The sequence below is a fragment of the Rhinopithecus bieti genome, unplaced genomic scaffold (assembly GCF_001698545.2).
Source record: "Rhinopithecus bieti isolate Rb0 unplaced genomic scaffold, ASM169854v2 scaffold_57691, whole genome shotgun sequence".
Lineage (NCBI taxonomy): Eukaryota > Metazoa > Chordata > Mammalia > Primates > Cercopithecidae > Rhinopithecus > Rhinopithecus bieti.
Genome location: NW_016824383.1, coordinates 3,025,943 through 3,044,482, shown reverse-complemented (window position 1 = coordinate 3,044,482; position 18,540 = coordinate 3,025,943). Strand labels below are relative to the sequence as shown.

General features: G+C 46.8%; 1 protein-coding gene across 1 annotated transcript in view; it reads right to left on the bottom strand.

Annotated features, from left to right (window-relative positions):
• The window catches only part of NID1 (nidogen 1), a 99,389-nt gene extending 81,261 nt beyond the window's left edge, over positions 1–18,128 (bottom strand). Inside the window, exon 1 of the mRNA XM_017862280.1 lies at positions 17,799–18,128. Coding sequence (XP_017717769.1) covers positions 17,799–18,023 — 225 coding nt within the window. The 5' untranslated portion in view covers positions 18,024–18,128. The remainder of the gene's footprint in view (positions 1–17,798) is intronic.
• Positions 18,129–18,540: the final 412 nt, after the last annotated feature.

Here is an 18,540-nt window from a genome sequence, read left to right as displayed (position 1 = left end):
TTTTTTTTTTTTTTTAACGATATCTGAGGACTGCAAAGTGGTTTTTTTTCCCCCTCCCCCTCCCCCTCCCTTCCCTCCTCCTCCTCCCAGAGTCTTATCCCTCAGTCTCTTCACACCTCATTACTAGAGGAGAGGGCAGGGGCAGAAAAAGAGAGAGGAACTAAAGACCAAACTCTCAATATGCCAAAAACTTGTTATTAATAAAAAGGTTCAATGTACAGAACCGATTGGCTCCCAGGTGAGGACTGGAAGCAGAGCTCTGAGAGTGAAATGCAGACTTAACAAAACCTTCTCTTTTAACCTCATGTTATGGGCTATTAACTCTTTGGGTGACATATTTTCCATCATCACCAGGCACCAGCAAAGCTTTTCTAGGAGATACTGGCAGGCTGCGGAGAAGGGAGTCAGACAAGGGGCTTCTCCCAGCTGGTCCCTCTGTCTCCCTTCCAGGGACCCAAACATCTTCCAGCACAAGTATCCCAGGGAGCTGCCGTGTGGGAGCGTGGGAAACGGCTCACTCTCTTGAGCCGCCAGAAGTTGGCAGTGAGCAGCTGCTGGTGGGAAGCGATCACAGGGAGGCCACATCCAGACAATTTAGTTTTACAAAGCTGTTTTCCAGTGAAATTTAAATCAGTCCAGGCCGGGTGTGGTGGCTCATGCCTGTAATCCCAGCACTTTGGGAAGCCGAGGTGGGCAGATCACGAGGTCAGGAGATCGAGACCGTCCTGGCTAACACGGTGAAACCCCATCTTTACTAAAAATATAAAAAATTAGCCGGGTGTGGTGGCGGGCGCCTGTAGTCCCGGCTACTCGGGAAGCTGAGGCAGGAAAATGGCGTGAACCCGGGAGGTGGAGCTTGCAGTGAGCTGAGATCGCACCACCACACTCCAGCCTGGGTGACAGAGCGAAGCTCCGTCTCAAAAAAAAAAAAATAAATAAATAAATTTAAATCAGTCCAATAATTTTGAAAACACTCTCAGTGTTTTCTAGGCATGGGAATATTTCTGTTTTCACAAGGAGTGTTTTAAGAGTCAGGTTTTTAGACAAGTGTCATGCAGCACTGCAAATGCTTTGGACAACGGTCATGTAACCCTCATTAGTATTTGCTTTGGAAAATTATTTTTCGGCTGGTTTTACTGAACATTCAGCTCAGTCATCTGTGATAATGAAGAAAGATGACTTCAAAGATAAATATAATGTGCAGAACGTCCAGAAGTTTCACTGAATTCTTAGCTTTAAACTTCTACCCTGTAAACTTCTTTCTCCTGGAAGTAACAGTTAATAGCAAAGTTGATGAACAATATTCCCGTCTACTTGGGTGCAAGTCTCATTTTGCAAAGTCTGTCAAATGCGTGATGCTCCTGTCAGCCTTGTGCCTTTTCTCCATCTTTTGAAAGTAACATTGGGCAACTCAACAGCAGAAGGGCAGGGAGCAAAAAGGGAAAGGACTCAGGCGGAAGGGGGCACAGACTCAGGCACAATCCCCAAGGGGACTGGGCTGGGGAGTCCTCGGGCCCATGCGGTCACTGATGCCCAGGCCATCACCAGCATTCACTCAGTTGGTGAAGCCAGGAAACCTGGAAGTGGGTCCTGGTTCCTTCCGCTTTCTCACCACCCACGCTGCATGTCCTATCTCCAACTACAGCAGGTCCTCAAATAACTTCATTGCATTCAACGTCGTTTTGTTATAACGTTGATGAGAGAAAAAAAAAAATCTATTCCTGGCTGGAGCCACCATCTGTGTGTCCGTGTTCTCCCCATGTCTGCGTAGGTTTTCTCTGGGTACCCTGGCTTCCTTACCCATCCCAAAGCTATGCCAAAGTTGGGTGAACTGGCGTGTCTAAACTGTCCGATGGTGAGTGAGTGTGGGTGTGTGGGAGCCCTCTTGCGATAGGACAGCATCCTGTCCAGGGTGGCTCCTGCCTGGCACACTGAGCTGCTGGGATGGGCTCCGGCCACCCTCCACTCTGAACTGGAATAAGCAGCTAGAAAATGAATGAATGAATACAAATTATCACAGAATGAAAATGCATCAAGTACGAATAATCACCCAATGCACACCAATAAATTATGCTGTACAAAAGCACTCAGCAAGCTGTCGGATTTGTGATTGTTTGTTTTTGAACTTTGTGGATCAGAAGTGCTGACAATGTTGCTTTGCAAACATTTCTTCCTTGACTGAACCCACTACCACCATGACCTCCATTATTCACTGATTCATCAAAAATTGGGTAAATAATATCTTGGTTGTTTTTATTCATCTTAAATGTATGTATAGCTCACATTTATTTATTTCAATGTTTAATACTAGAAGTGTTTTGGGCTTTATGGGAATTTTGGTGATGTGTTCCTGACCAGAAATAAGCCATAGGAACTTAAATGTTATTTCTGTCAATTACCCTACAGTCAAATCGGTTTAGTTATTCATTTTTAGCTTAAAGCTACAGTATCCAAGAACCTATCCACAATGGTAAGTGAGAAGTTACTATATATGGCACTTTCTCCATCTCAGCTACCACCAGCACGCCCCTGCCCAACCCCACCACCTCCTTAGTCACATGACTGGCCCTTCTTATCCTTATTCCTCAGCTGAAATAGTACCTTCTCAGAGCTTCCTGGCATCCCCTCCAGTGGAAGCTCCTTCCACTCACTCCTTTCTCTCTTCCCTCACACTCCCAGCCCCTGATATGTCTTCTTCCTGCATATTTGTAGGTTCCGGCTATTCTCCCCATTATGTGGTCATTTCTTCAGGGTCAGGGACTCTATTTGTCTTGGTCACCACGGTAGTTCCAGAGCTTACACATGGTCTGATACATACGAGTCTCCCCACTTCTTGACTTCCTCCAACATAGGGGACAGGTAGGTTCAAAGCAGGATAAGACCTGTGCACCCAGGTTATTTTAGAAATAAGGCCTGAGGGTGAGCTCAGTTGTAGGTGATATGAAGGGTCAGAGAACTGTGCATTACTGCCGTTCTTACCACTGGAGTAAAATGTCAATTACTAAAATAAAAAGTGCATAACTTGAATTCAGTCATTTCTCCAGATCTAAACGGCAGTTTACAGGAAATACAGGAGACAGAAGAACATGCTAATGGACACAATGGGATGCAATCAGCAAAATCCAGAATATAAAGCACTAAAATGGAGAAATACCTAGTTTCTTGAAAAATAAATTTTAAAGAAAAAAAAAAAGAGCTGGGGATTGGGGGAGGACCTGTAGATTTTAAAAGTTCTAAGAGATGGCTAGGCAAGGTGGCTTGCTCCTATAATCCTAGTATTTTGGGAGGTGAAGGCAGGCAGAATACCTGTGGTCAGGAGTTGGAGAGCATCCTGGCCAACATGGTGAAAACCCGTCTCTACTAAAAATACAAAAATTAGCTGGGCATAGTAGCAGGTGCCTGTAATCCCAGCTACTTAGGAAGCTGAGGCAGGAGAATTGCTTGAACCTGGGAGGCGGAGGTTGCAGTGAGCCAAGACCATGTCCTTGCACTCCAGTCTGGGCTACAAGAGCAAAACTCCATCTCAAAACAAAAGTCCTAAGAGACACATCTACCAAATGCAATGTGTAGGCTTTGTCTGGGCCCTGATTTAAACCAATCAACTGAAAAGCAAAATAAAACATTTCATGAAACCATTTGCATATTGGACAATATTAAGGAATTATCATCATTTCTTAAAGTATGATCATGACTTTACTATTTTGTTTTTTTAAAGAATCCTTTTTTTTTTTTTTTGAGACCGTCTCACTCTGTCACCCAGGCTAGAGTGCAGTGGTGCAGTCTCGGCTCACTGCAACCTCCACCTCCTAGGTTCAAGTGATTCTTCTGCCTCAGCCTCCCAAGTAGCTGGGATTACAGGTGTGTGTCACCACACCTGGCTAATTTGTGTATTTTTAGTGGAGACAGGGTTTCACCATGTTGGCCAGGCTAGTCTGGAACTCCTGAGCTCAAGCGATCCACCCACTTTGGCCTCCCAAAGTGCTGGGATTACAGGTATGAGCCACTGGGCTCAGCCTAAAGAGTCTTTTCTTTTGAGGTACATTCTGAAACATTTACAAAAATATAAAATATTTGGGATTTGTTTAAAAATAATTCAGTTTGGGATGGGGAGGGAACATTAGGAATAAGTGAGGACATCAATGAAAGATTAGTCTCAAATTGGTACTTGTTGGAGCTGGTAATGAATACAGGGGAGTTCATTATATTTTTTAGTATATTTGAAGTTTTTCATAATAAAAGTTTATTTTTAAAAAACATATAACAGGCCTGGTGCGGTGGCTAACCACACCTGTAATTCTAGCTACTGGGAAGGCTGAGGCATGAGAATCACTTGAATCTGGGGGGTGGAGGTTGCAATGAGTCAAGATCACGCCACTGCACTCCAGCCTGGGTAACAGAGTGAGACTCCATCTCAAAAAACAAACATAGAGTAAAAAATTAAAAAAAAAAAAATAACAAACCTGATTGATCTGAAATTCAGCAAAGAAGGGCAAATGGTTCTAATAGATAAGCCAAGATTAACATTCTCTGTCAGTAGGGCCTGTGGCTCATTGTCCTTGTTTTGTTTGGTTTTGTTTTCCAGGTTTATTGAAGTATAACTGACAAACAAACGTGTATAAGTTTAGGGTGTACAATGTGATTTGATACAGGTATATGTTGTGAAATGAATACCACAATCAAGTTGGCTAGCAAAGCTATCACGGATAGCCGTGATAGATCAACGGGACAGAACTGAGAGCCCAGAGGTGAACCCACATATTTACAGTCAACTAGCATTTGACAAGGTCACCAAGAACACACAATGAGAAAGGGCAGTCTCTCCAATAAACAGTGCTGGGAAAATTGGATATCCTCCTGCAAAAGAATGAAAATGGACCCCTATTTTATAGCACTCACAGAAATTAACCCACAATGGATTGGAGAATTAAATGTAAGACCTGGAACTATAAAACTCCTGGAAGAAAACATTAAGGAAAAAGCCCCTTGATACTGATCTTGACAATAACATGTTGGACATGACACCGAAAGCACAAGCAGCAAAGCTGACATGACGAAGCGGGACTCCTTCACTGTCCTTTCTGTGTCGGCGAAGATCCACTTTATTATTTTATTTGTACTGATGCATCATATTGGTACATATTTATGGGGTGCATGTGGAGTATATATTTTGATACATGCATACAATGCGTAATGATCAAATCAGGATAATTAGGAAATTCACCACCTCAAACATTTATCATTTCTTTGCACTGGGAACATTTCAAATCTTTCTAGCCATTTTGAAATATACAATATTTGTTAACTATATTCACTCTACTATGCTATCAAACACTAGAACTTATTCCTTCTATTGAACTGTATGTTTGTACCCATTAACCAACCTCTTTTCATCCCCTACCCTACCCTTCCCAGCCTCTGGGAACCATCATTCCACTCTCAGAGCTTCCTTCCACTCTCTACCTCCATCCCTCATGGTCTTTGCATTTCTTCCTTCCCCAGACTTTCCTACCACTGCCACTCCCCTCCCAGGGACATAGGAGTGTTAGTTGCACTGGGCACATTAGACCACATTAATGAGCAGAAGATGGTGCTGGTAAAAGCAGATTTTGTCATTAAAACTAATCAAAAGTTACAGAGCCTGAGGCACCCCATACAGTGCCCTGAGTCCAGAAAAAAAGAAATTATGAAACCTAAGAATCACACAGCAGTCACCAGTATTACTTTCTGTTCACTACATTTGTACTAGTTTAAAAAGTACACGGGGCCAGGCAAGGTGGCTCACGCCTATAATCCCAGCACCTTGGGAGGCCAAGGCAGGTGGATCACCTGAGGTCAGGAGTTTGAGACCAGCCTGAGCAATAAGTGAAATCCCGTCTCTACTAAAAATACAAAAATTAGCCAGGCGTGGTGGTGGGTGCCTGTAATCCCAGCTACTCAGGAGGCTGAGGCAGGAGAATCGCTTGAACCTGGGAGGCGGAGGTTGCAGTGAGCTGAGATTGCACCACTGCACTCCAGCCTGGGTGACAGAGAGAGACTCCATCTCAAAAAAGTACATGGATTATGAGACCACGATTTCGTTTTTATGAATGTTGGTGAGTAAAAGGCTAGAGGAGAAATGTGCCAGAAGAAAAATTTTAGATTGCTTTTGATTCTCCAAACTCCATGGTGTCTCTCCTTGTTGACACTACATGCTTTTGGATCCATGATTCCCTCCTCCTTGAAAACCTCCTCAGCTGAGTGTGGTGGCTTACGCCTGTAATCTCAGCACTTTGGGAGGCTAAGGTGGGCGAATCACCTGAGGTTGGGAGTTTGAGCCCAGCCTGGCCAACATGGTGAAACCCTGTCTCTACTAAAAATACAAAAATTAGCCGGGCGTGGTCATGCACACCAGTAATCCCAGCGACTCGGGAGGCTGAGGGTGCATTGAGCCGAAATCTCGCCACTGCACTCCAGCCTGGGCAACAGAGTAAGACAGAAGGAAAGAAAGAAAGAAAGGAAACGGGGAAAGGAGGAAAGGAAAGGAAAGGGAGGGGAGGGGATGGAGGGGAGGGGAGGGGAGGGAGGAGAAGGGAAGGGAAAACCTCGAAAAACCTTCTTGATAATCCTCAGCTCATGTGCTTGGCAGAGTCTCATTTTCCCTTGTGAAGGCTTTCTGACCTCCCAACCAGGGTTTATCACATGTTTCTTTCTGTCTGCCTCTCTCTCTAAGTTTGCAATTGGCATCTTAGAGCCCTGACTCCCAATGGCAGCAGCACGTTCCTTGCTATATTGATCATATCGCAAAACCCTCATGGGGTGAATGCATTTCTGAGAAAGCCCATCTGAATCACTGAGAGTGCTGCTGATAATAATAATGTAATACTGTCATCTTAAGGTAACGTAAGGTAACCAAATATTGCAGAGGTGAGGCTCTTTGTGAATCTGCATTAAGGAGTAAAAACTTCTTTACTGAAAAAACAGCTATTTCCAGCATGTTGAGCAATGTAAATATTTCCCTGAAATACTGCTTACAATATCAGTTCACACTGGGAAAAAGTTCCTTTAGCAAAGTTAAACTTCAGCTCACTATGCAGCTAGTAAAACTAATGCCCCTTTACAGAACCATGTCTTCCCACTCACCCCAAGAAACACAGAAAACAATACGACTTTTCATCCAGCTGCCCTAGGGCAGAGCATGTCAATTAGATCACAAAAAAACCCACAGTGAAAATGCCAAGCACCACATGGGTAACAGCTGGAACCACTTATGTACAATTGTTTCAACCCAACTGACAAGAAGGGGATGGACAGAGCACCTAACTTATAATGGGAGGGCGTTTCCCATCTTAGAAAGCATTTCCTGTCTCATTTCATCTTTCACGTGAACTTTCAGACAGCAAGAATCACTGGAGAAAGTCTATATGCAGATGCTCAAAAAATTTGTAATTTATGTTAGATTTCTTATGTCCAAATACACCCTGAAAAAGTGAAACAACAGCCATTTTGGGGGGGCTTAAATGAGCCTAGTAACAGTCCCCAGGGCAGAAAGCGGCCTGCAATAGTTTGGGGGGAGCCTTCTCCAAAACGTGTGTTTAGAGAATACTTGAGGTAGAAACAAATAAGAAAAAAACAGCGTCCTTTTACAAATGCAAATCGCTGTACTGAGAAGACATGAAACTTGCAAAAGCAAACTCCATGGGTGGGAGGCAACGGGAACTTAAAATAATTTAACATAAAGAGTGGAAAGGCAGCAAACGTTGGCTGTCACCTAATGTTGAGGTCCTTTACTAAGGCTCTTTTTATCTTTTAAAATTTCATACAACAAGCATTTAGTACAACCATCCCTGTTTTCACATACTTGAAACAGACAAGGAAATGACAAGAGATTTTAATTTAGCTTTAATGTCACACAGCCAGCAAGTGATGGAACCAAGATCAGAACCCACATCTGCTGGAGTCCATGACCCATGTTCTTTCTATTACACTTGGCTGCCTAGTTTAGACACACTGGGGGCAAAAGTCATGCAAGTTGCAATGTTTTTTGGGATGGCTTCAAAGTTAGTGACTGGGCAGCTACGAAAAGCTGGAAAAAAAAGAATCCAAAAAAACGTAAAACACAAAAAGGAAGTCCAGAAAATAGGCAAATCCAGGACACAATCAAGGTGGAGACTGATTAATTTCAGCCTAGAGCCCACAAGTGGACCTGGAGCCTCATCCATTTGCAAGGCACTTTACAGTTTACAAAGCATTTTTACTTTAGTTATCTCATTAAACCTAGTAAAGATTAATATTGTTTTCACTCTTTGAGAAAAAATGAGTTTCAGTTTATATAACTTGCCTAAGATCAAACACTATAAGTGCCAGAACAAAATTCCAAGTCCAAATTGCAAGTGATTCCTATTAACTCCACAGAAGAAATGACTGGCATGAAATAGAAATAGAAGTAAAAGGATTAGTAAATAAAGCTGAGGAACAATCTAAGGGTTACCGGAAAGGGGTCCAATCCAGACCCTCAGAAAGGGTTCTTGGATCTTACACAAGAAAGAATTCAGGGCAAGTCCATAAAGTGAAAGCAAGTTTATTAAGAAAGTAAAGGAATAAAGAACAGCAGCTGGGTGCCGTGGCTCACGCCTGTAACCCTAGCACTTTGGGAGGCCAAGGCGAGCAGATCACAAGGCCCGAGAGATGGAGACCATCCTGGCCAACATGATGAAACCCCATCTCTACTAAAATACAAAATTAGCTGGGCGTGGTGGTGTGTGCCTGTAGTCCCAGCTACTCGGGAGGCTGAGGTAGGAGAATGGTGTGAACCCGGGAGGCGGAGGTTGCAATGAGCCAAGATTGCGCCACTCACTCCAGCCTGGTGACAGAGTGAGACTCAGTCTCAAAAAAAAAAAGAATTGTTACCCCATAGACAGAGCGGCCCCAAGGGCTGCTAGTAGCCCATTTTTATGGCTATTTCTTGATGATATGCTAAACAAGGGGTGGATTATTCATGCCTCCCCTTTTTAGACCATATAGGGTAGCTTCCTGATATTGCCATGGCATTTGTAAACTGTCATGACGCTGGTGGGAGTGTAGCAGTGAGGACGACCAGAGGTCACTCTCATCACCATCTTGGTTTTGATAGATTTTGGCAGGCTTCTCTACTGCAACCTGTTTTATCAGGAAGGTCTTCATGACCTGTATCTTGTGATGACCTCCTACCTCATCCTTTGACTTAGAATGCCTTAACCATCAGGGAATGCAGTCCAGTAGTTCTCAGCCTCATTTTACCCAGCCCCTGTTCAAGGTTGAGTTGCTCTTATTCACATGCCTCTGACATAAGAATAATAGAGATGAGTCAACATACTCCAGTCAATGTCCAAGTAACTTTGGATCAGTTACCCCTCTCTTCTACAGAAAATTTCTACCTGAGATTACTTTCCAACATTTAAAAATGATTGGGGCTTGTCCGATGGTAGTGGGTTATCAGAACTTATTAGCATTAGTATCCCTAAAGTTGATATACAACCCTCCACGCTAAATTTGACTGGCAAAAAAAAAAAAAAAAAAAAAAAATTGTTGGGTTCTTTAAATTTTAACCACTGGTGTGTCTGTCAAAGAAGTAGCTCTTGAGGATGCCACACCAAGGGCCTTGGGGTGTGAGACCCCCAGTCTCTGGGGAGACACATGTTTCTCCTTAACAACCTGAATATAGATATCAGAAGTTTGCCTGTGGCAATTGGAGCCTAGTACTGTATTACACAAATCCCTTAACTTAAACATAAAAAATTACAGGAAAAGAGTTAAGTATTTATCTGTCTTTCCAGAAGGAACAGTATATCAGTGTTACCCAAAAGTCAAGGTTGATGAGGAAAACCTCTTTACAGAATATGCCAGCTAATAAATGCAGAAAGAATGACAGACACAAGCAAGCAACCAGCAAAACAAAATAAAACAGCATCCTGCAACCTTTAATTTAATTACTGTTTCAGGCAAAGATCATCAATGGATGCTAAAACTATTTGGTGAAAGGTTGGTGGGCAAGGAAATAGATGATAAGGCTAAAGTGAGTGTCACCCCATAACTCAGTTGCTGCTCACGTGGGGAAAAATATAACTTGACAGGCATGATCTGGCTGTAATCTCCTTAACACCAGGTATTAATCTTAGCATGGCAAGCCAAGCAATAATCAGACATCATTTGCCTGCCAATGTTATCCAATGTGAAAAATACAGCTTCATTTATGAAGGATTCTTCTCTCTCTCTCTTTTTTTTTTTTTTTGAGACAGAGTTTCAGTCTCACTCTCACCCAGGCTGGAGTGCAGTGGCATGATCTCGACTCACGGCAACCTCTGCCTCCCAGGTTCAAGAGATTCTCCTGCCTCAGCCTCCTGAGTAGCTGAGATTACAGGTGCGTGGCACCATACCTGACTGGTTTTTGTATTTTTAGTAGAGATGGGGTTCCACCCTGTTGGCCAGGCTGGTCTCATTTATGAAGTACTTTTGTTGAAAGATGATGCCCTACTCAACAATAAAAAAACAACGCCTTTTTTAAATGACCAAAGGATTTGAACAGGCATTTCTCCAAAGAAGATACACAAATGGCCAATGAGTGCATGAAAAGATTCTCAACATCATTAGCCATCAGAGAAATGCAAATCAGATTCACAACACAGCACTTCACACCCGCTGGGATGGTTATAAATCAAAAAGACAGAAATAAGAAATGTCTTTTTGTTGGTGAGGTTGTTGAGAAATCAGAACCCTCATATATTTTTGGTGGGAATGTCAGATGGTGCTGTCACTTTGGAAAACACTTTGACGGTTCCTCAAAATATTAAACATAGAGTTACCGTATGACCCAGGAATTCCAGTCCTAGGTATATACCCAAGAGAAATGAAACTTATATCTACACATTTGCATGTATACCTCTTCCGGAAATGCAGTTTGTCTCAAAGACATCTTTTTATGGCCGATTTGTCTTAATCAGACTGAAACAAAGTCCTCACTTGCATTTGGTCAACAAGTCTCTGAAGTCTCTTTTGACCCACACCAGGTCTCCTTCCTTCTTTTTCCCCACCGTGCCATTTATTTGTTGAAGAAAATGATAATCTTTTAAAGTTAAATCGTGTCAGCCATCTACTTAGAAATCTCTAATGGCCGGGCACGGTGGCTCATGCCTGTAATTCCAACACTGGGAGGCCGAGGCAAGCGGATCACTTGAGGTCAGGAGTTCGAGACCAGCCTGACCAACATGGAGAAACCCTGTCTCTACTAAAAATACAAAATTAGTCGGGCGTGGTGGCACATGCCTGTAATCACAGATACTCAGGAGGCTGAGGCAGGAGAATCTCTTCTTGAATCTGGGAGGCGGAGGTTGTGGTGAGCTGAGATCGTGCCATTGTACTCCAGCCTGGGCAATAAGAGCAAAACGCCATCTCAGAAAAAAAAAGAAAGAAAAGAAAAAAGAAAGAAATCTCTAGTGGCTCCTCATTGCTTCATAGAATAAAATTTTAAAAATCCTAACAGGCTTTCATTCATTCATTCATTCAACAGATCATAACAGAGCACTCACTATGTTCCACAGGCATGATCCTTAGTGCCCAGCAGATGGTGGTGAACATGGTGGGCATGCACTCATGGGGCTCAGACTCTAACGGGGGAGACCAGCAACAAACAAATGAAATTTTAAAGAATCAGCCAGGCTGAGGTGGGAGGATCACTTGGGCCCAGAAGTTTGAGACCAGCCTGGGTAACATAGTGAGGCTCTATCTCAGAAACACAAAAAGCGAACAAACTAATGTTAGGTGATTAGACATGCTATGAGGGGAAGGAGACAGCGAGGGGGTGGATGGGGAAGGGCGCCCTGAAGAGGCTACATGTGAGCAGAGGCCTGACCACAGGAGGGCGCAGCCCCAGGGAGCTGGGGGCGGGTGTCCCCGGTAGAAAGAAGAGGAGAGGTGCCCCGACCTGGATGGGATGAGCTGGCCATGGCCAAGGAAGAGAAAGAAGGCCAGGGTGGCTGCAGCCTGGCACATGAGGCAGACATGGGAAGCCATGTGGGCGGAGCGACCAGCGAGGCTGGGCCACTTGAGGCTTTGCGGACCATGCAGCCTGAGGAGTTTGGATTTCATTAAGCACAAAGGAAACCCTTAGAGGGCTTTAGGCTGGGAGTGGCAAGGTCTGAGTTACCTGGCGCTGCGGGATCCACCCCTATTGAGCTCTCCAAGTTCATCTGACGCCACTGCCTTGCACTCCCATCCACTTTTCCATTCTAGGACACACCAAGCTCCTATTCCTTTCAGGGGACAGGGTCTCACATACGGTCATGCTTCCTCCTCTTCCTCGGAACCACCCTCCTGCCTCCTCCCCTTTCCACATAGTGAAACTCCACTCACCCCCTGATCTCAGCTCTCCTGGGGGAGGCTCACCTGATCTCTCCAATCAGTTCAGCTTTCACCCCAATATATACCCGCCCTGAACTCATCACAATGTAGGCATAATTACTGATTTAATGTCTGTCTTCCTCACTAGACCTTACACTCTATGAGGGCAGTGGCAACACTGGTGTTGTTTTCAATCTCTATCCCCAAAGCCTAGCACTGTTAGGCAAGAAGTTGAACATCTGTGGAATGAATATATGACAGATGTTAACACTGCACTGCAATTTACAAAAAATGATACCCAGTGTCCTGAAAAAATTAATGTACTCAGTCAATCAAAAAATATTAGAGGCCAGGCTCGGTGGCTCATGTCTGTAATCCCAGCACTTTGGATGGCCAAGGCAGGCAGATCACCTGGGGTCAGAAGTTCGAGACCAGCCTGGCCATCTTGGCAAAACCCCATCCCTACTAAAAACACAAAAATTAGGGTGTGGTAGCAGACACCTGTAGTCCCAGTTATTCAGGAGGCTGAGGCAGGAGAATCGCTTGAACCTGAGAGGTGGAGGTTGCTGTGAGCAGAGACTGCGCCACTGCACTCCAGCCTGTGCGACAGAGTGAGACTCCATCTCAAATAAAATAAAATAAAGTATTAGAGATCCAAGATAAATTGGACTTTAGAGATGAGGGTATTGAGCATTGGAATGCAGCTAGTGTGACTGAAAGACTGAAATTTTCATAGTATTTAATTGCAATAAATACAAATTTAGATACCTACATAGGGCTAGTGGCTGCCATATTGGCCAAAATGGGCTTGGAAAGACCTGTGGAGCAGAACAAAATCATCTCAAATACCCCATCAAGGTCACCCTAGATCAGCCCACTGTCAGCTGATTGCAGACATGTGAGCAATAGATGCTTATTATTACATGCCACAAGTTTTTGAGGTTGGTTTCTTTTTAATTTTTTTTCATAGAGACAGGGTCTCACTATGTCACCCAGGCTGGTCTGGAACTCCTGGGCTCAAACAATCCTCCCACCTTGGCCTCCCAAAGTCTGGGATTATAGGCGTGAGCCACTGTGCCCAGCCAAGATTGTTTGTTACACAGCAAAAGCTAACTGATGCATTCTGTCTTTTGACCCCCACATGCCTGTCCAGACAGAAACCTCCTATTCCAATAGAACTACCTGCTTTCATCAGATGATACTCATCGTTTTCCCAAACTTTTTCCCATCCTCATGCATTTACTCCTGCAGTACATCTGGAATGGCCTCTCCATTTCCTATCCACCTACTGCAATTAGACCTGTCTTCGAAATCTTAAATGTCACCTCCTCTGTGAAGTCTTCTCTTACTACTCTTGCTCATAGCAATCCCTCACATCCATTGCTACATGTTTTAGGCTTCATGCTTGAAAGTACTATGAGTCAGACACAGACTGGGGTTAGCATTCAAGCTTTGGCATTTGACTGGTCACATGCCCTTGGGCATATCACTAATTATTGATATTATTGTTGTTTCTTCATTTGAAGAAAGGGAGGAATGTTTTGAGGATTAAATCATATAAAACTAGCAAGCCTCTCTAACATACAGAGATATACCCAACCAATAACTTCTCTTTCTTAGTGGGTGTCTCTTACATTTTCCTAATGCCTAGAATGGTGAAGACCATCCTTTCGTGCCTACACTTCCTATCAATTCACCTTCTTCCATCAATATGCAAAGAGTATCTGCACAGCTGTAGATAGGGGTGGACACTGCAGTGTGTCACCAGATCCCCCTTCAGCTCCTGGAAATGTAGCCCTCCACTGTCAGCTTTGAGGGTTACTTCCAGGGAAAAAACTGCCTTACCCCCCGGGTGTATCTCCATCCAGGACAGCTCTTATCAAGTGATTCACTGACTCACTGATCCATGCAAGGGCACAGGGGCCCAGTCCCCTCAAGGCTTGAGACAACTCTGCAAGGCCATCCCAGCTTCAGAGCTCCCCCAGGGGCTGGCGGAGACCTTTGCTGGGACTGCCCTGCGGTTGGGCTTCTCCTCTGCTCAATCCTGCCTCATTTCCCACCGTTCCACAGGTGTGGACCCAAGGAGCACCCTAATGAAATAATCTGCCTCCCAATCTCCAGCGTAGTCAAAGTCAGCTTCCTGGGAACCCAACCTACAGGACAGATAGAAGATGCAAAGAGACCTCTGGGATCCTTTCTCATGGAAGTGCAGATCAAACCCAAATAGACAGGAAAGTCTTTGACAGGAATTGTTTTGTGAGAATAGATTTTCTAGGCCAGGCGCAGTGGCTCACGCCTGTAATCCCAGCACTTTGGGAGGCCAAGGTGGGCGGATCATGAGGTCAGGCAATTGAGACCATCCTGGCTAACACGGTGAAACCCCGTCTCTACTAAAAATACAAACAAATTAGCCGGGCGAGGTGGCGGGTGCCTGTAGTCCCAGCTACTCGGGAGGCTGAGGCAGGAGAATGGCATGAACCTGGGAGGCGGAGCTTGCAGTGAGCTGAGATCGTGCCACTGCACTCTAGCCTGGGCGACAGGGCGAGACTCCGTCTCAAAAAAAAAAAAAAAAAATAGATTTTCTAGACCTTTAGAATTTAGTGCGGTTAGTCTGATGTCACAAGTAAAGGAAGACAGCAGGTCCCAATTTAACAAAAGGGTTCTTAGGCGGGCCTGAAATCCTAGCACTTTGGGAGGCCAAGGCAGGTGGATCACCTGGGGTCAGGAATTCAAGACCAACCTGGCCACAGATGGTGAAACCCCATCCCTACTAAAAATACAAAAATTAGCCGGGTGTGGTGGCTAGCGTCTGTAATCCCAGCTACTCGGGAGACTGAGGCACAAGAATCGCTTGAACCCGGGAGGCAAACCTTGCAGCGAGCCACGATCAAGCCACTGTACTCCATCCTGGGCGACAGAGTAAGACTGTGTCTCAAAAGAAAACAAAAAAAGAGGTTCTTATTCAGTGGGTCTCTACATGAGAAAAACCATAAACTGGCCGGGCACGATGGCTCATGCCTATAATCCCAGTACTTTAGGAGGCCAAGGTGGGCAGATCACCTGAGTTCAGGAATTAAAGACTCAGCCTGGCCAACATGGTGAAATCCCATCTCTACTAACAATACAAAAATTAGCCAGGCATGGTGGTGAGTGCCTGTAATCCCAGCTACTCAGGAGGCTGAGGCAGGACAATCTCTTGAACCCAGGAGGTGCACGTTGCAGGGAGCCAAGATTGAGCCACTGCACTCCAGCCTGGGCAACAGAGCGAGACTCTGTCTCAAAAAAAAAAAAAAAAAAAACTGGTATTTAGCATTTCCTCTAATTATGAATGCAGGCAACAAAGCAGTCACTAATAGAAGTCACAGATCTTTTCATATCATATCATAGTTGCTACATGTGTCTCAGAATATTGCTCATGATCTTCAAAGTTCAATCGTTACCTGAACTGCTCTTGGATCCACTGCTATACCTTGTTATTTAATGTTGTTAAAAGTAAGCATATAGGCCAGGCGTGGTGGCTCATGCCTGTAATCCCAGCACTTGGGGAGGGCGAGGTGGGTGGATCACGAGGTCAGGAGTTCAAGACCAGCCTGGCCAACATGGTGAAACCCCATCTATACTAAAAATACAACAATTAGCCAGGCATGGTGGTGTGTGCCTGTAGTCCCAGCTACTCAGGAAGCTGAAGCAGGAGAATCACTTGAACCTGGGAGGTGGAGGTTACAGTGAGCTGAGATCTCGCCACTGCACTCCAGCTTGGGCAACAGAGTGAGACTTTGTCTCAAAAAAAAAAAAAAAAAAAAGGTAAGCATATATTGGGCCAGGCATGGTGGCTCACACCTGCTGAGGCAGGCAGATCATCTGAGGTCAGGAGTTCAAGACTAGCCTGACCCACATGGTGAAACCATGTCTCTACTTAAAATACAAAAATTAGCCAGGCATGGTGGCAGGCACCTGTAATCCCAGCTACTCAGGAGGCTGAGGCAGGAGAATCACTTGAATCCAGGAGATGGAGGTTGCAGTGAGCTGAGATTGTGCCACTGAACTACTCCAGCCTAGGGGATAGAGAGAGATTCTGTCTCAAAAAAAAAAAAAAAAAAGTACACATATAAGCATATATAGTACATAAGAACATAAGATGTGTGTTTTTTAATATTTTGATCTGTATTTCAACATAAGTGCCTTCCTTGGTCATCTTGTGGATTTTATTTTATGCATTTAAAACTTTATACTGCCCAGCATGGTGGCACTCACCTGTGGTCTCAGCTACTCAGGAGACTGAGACCAGAGGACAGCCTGAGCCAAGGAGTTGGAGGCTGCAGTGACCCAAGATGGCGCCACTGCACCCAGCCTGGGCAACAGAGCAAGACCTCATCTCTCTAAAAACTAAAATAAAGCGTTATACTGAAAAGGGATCTACAGGCTTCACCAGTGTCTAAAGAGGCCAGGGCAGTCAACCAACAAGAGTGAGGGCTCTTTGTGGATCCAGACTTGAAGGGCTCATTCGTTTTAGGCAAAGCCTACAAGTTCCACGTGAGTGTTGTCTAAGGCGCAGTGTGCCCAGGCCAGACCGGGAGCACAGCCATGTCACGGGCAGGACAGGCTGCAGCCGCCGCGTTTGCAGTTCCAACCCCCTTCCCCACGACCAACCCCCCACATTTCTGGAATGCGCACGAGCCTTATATGAAATCCACATGGTGCGCAGCGGAGGAAGGCAGCGGCACGAAAGGACTTCAACAAGTTGACAGCGCCCCCAGGCCGGGCCGGTCCCGGGGAGGCTCCAGGGAGCTGTAGGTCATCTGGCCCTGCTCCTCGTTTGGGGCCTCAGTGGTGACAATGCCTGGCCACAGGAAATTGGATCACTGGGAGCCCTGTGTTTCCCGCTCTGGACTCTGGACTCTGAAACGAGCCCAACTGGAAAGCAGCATCACTGCCAAGACACATCCGGAGTCCACACACAAACACAGGAGGCTGCCAGCGAAATCTCCCGTGGCCACAAGAGTCCCGGGGCCCGCGCGCCGGCTGCGACCCAGCTCCGGCTCTTGCCCTGCAGAGGCTCCGCGCGAGAACCTGGCTCTACCCGGGACCGGCCGGGTCCTAGCCCCGAAGGGACTGGACAACCGAGGGTCGTGGACTGACCTCCCTGCGGCGATGCAGCCCACAGCCGCCGGGGAGGAAGTTCCGCGGGGTCCCGAGGTGCCGGGGTCACGGCCGGGGGCGCGCGGAGCCACCCAGAGCCCCGCGACCCGCTCTTCGGTTGACAGGGACCGGGTCGGGGAGACCTTCGTGGACCCTGCAGAGGCGGGAGACCCTGCGCCGTGCCTGGTGCCCCGGTGGCCAGCGAGTCCCGGTCCCCGCCTGCGACGCCCACGTCCGTCCGGCTCCACGGGCGCCCCCGGCCAGCCGCGCCCTGCAGCCCCTCGCCCGCCCTCCCGGGGCTCACTCACGTAGACTGAGTCGATGTCGGATCTGTCGTAGAAGCGGAGCGCCCCACTCAGCTCCAGGGCAGGGGAGACGAGGTCGTCCCCGTCCTCCAGCTCCAGGTCCCCCTGTCCGGGGCCGAAGGGGAAGAGCTCCTGGCGGCTCAGGCAGCCCCCAGGCCCCGCCAGCAGCAGCGGCAGCAGCAGCGCCCTCGTCCACGCAGCCCGGATCCGGCTGCTCGAGGCCAACATGTTCCCGAACTGCGGTCCCGCAAACCCAGTCCCGCGGCCAGAGCAGAGGAAGGCGGGGATGTAACCGGACGCCCCTAGCAGCCCCCTCACCTCCCGCCTCCCGGCGTTCCCACCCCGGGAAATAGGGGAGGGGAGGGGAGGGGAGGGGAGCGGAGGGGAAAGGGGAGGGCCCCGCCCCGTCCAGCGGGCGCGCCTCGGGGCAGCCCAATGGCCACGAGGGGGAGGGCGAGGGGCGAAGCCGAACCTCCCGCGGTGGGCGCCGGTGCCTGCGATTCTCGAAAGCAGCCCGGCTCCCACCGAACGGCGCCTCCGGGAGGGGGAGCAGAGCGCGGGACCCGCACCATGGTCCTCTGATTAGGGTTGGGTCGTGAAGAGCCCGCGACGTGGAAACGCTCCGGATTCAGGAACGGCGACCACCCCATTGCCGCTCGGCTGCGTCCGGGTTCCAATTCGCTTGACCCTGGTAGGAAGACCGAGTGGGAGCTGGGAATGAGCCAAGGGACCGAGCCACCAGCAC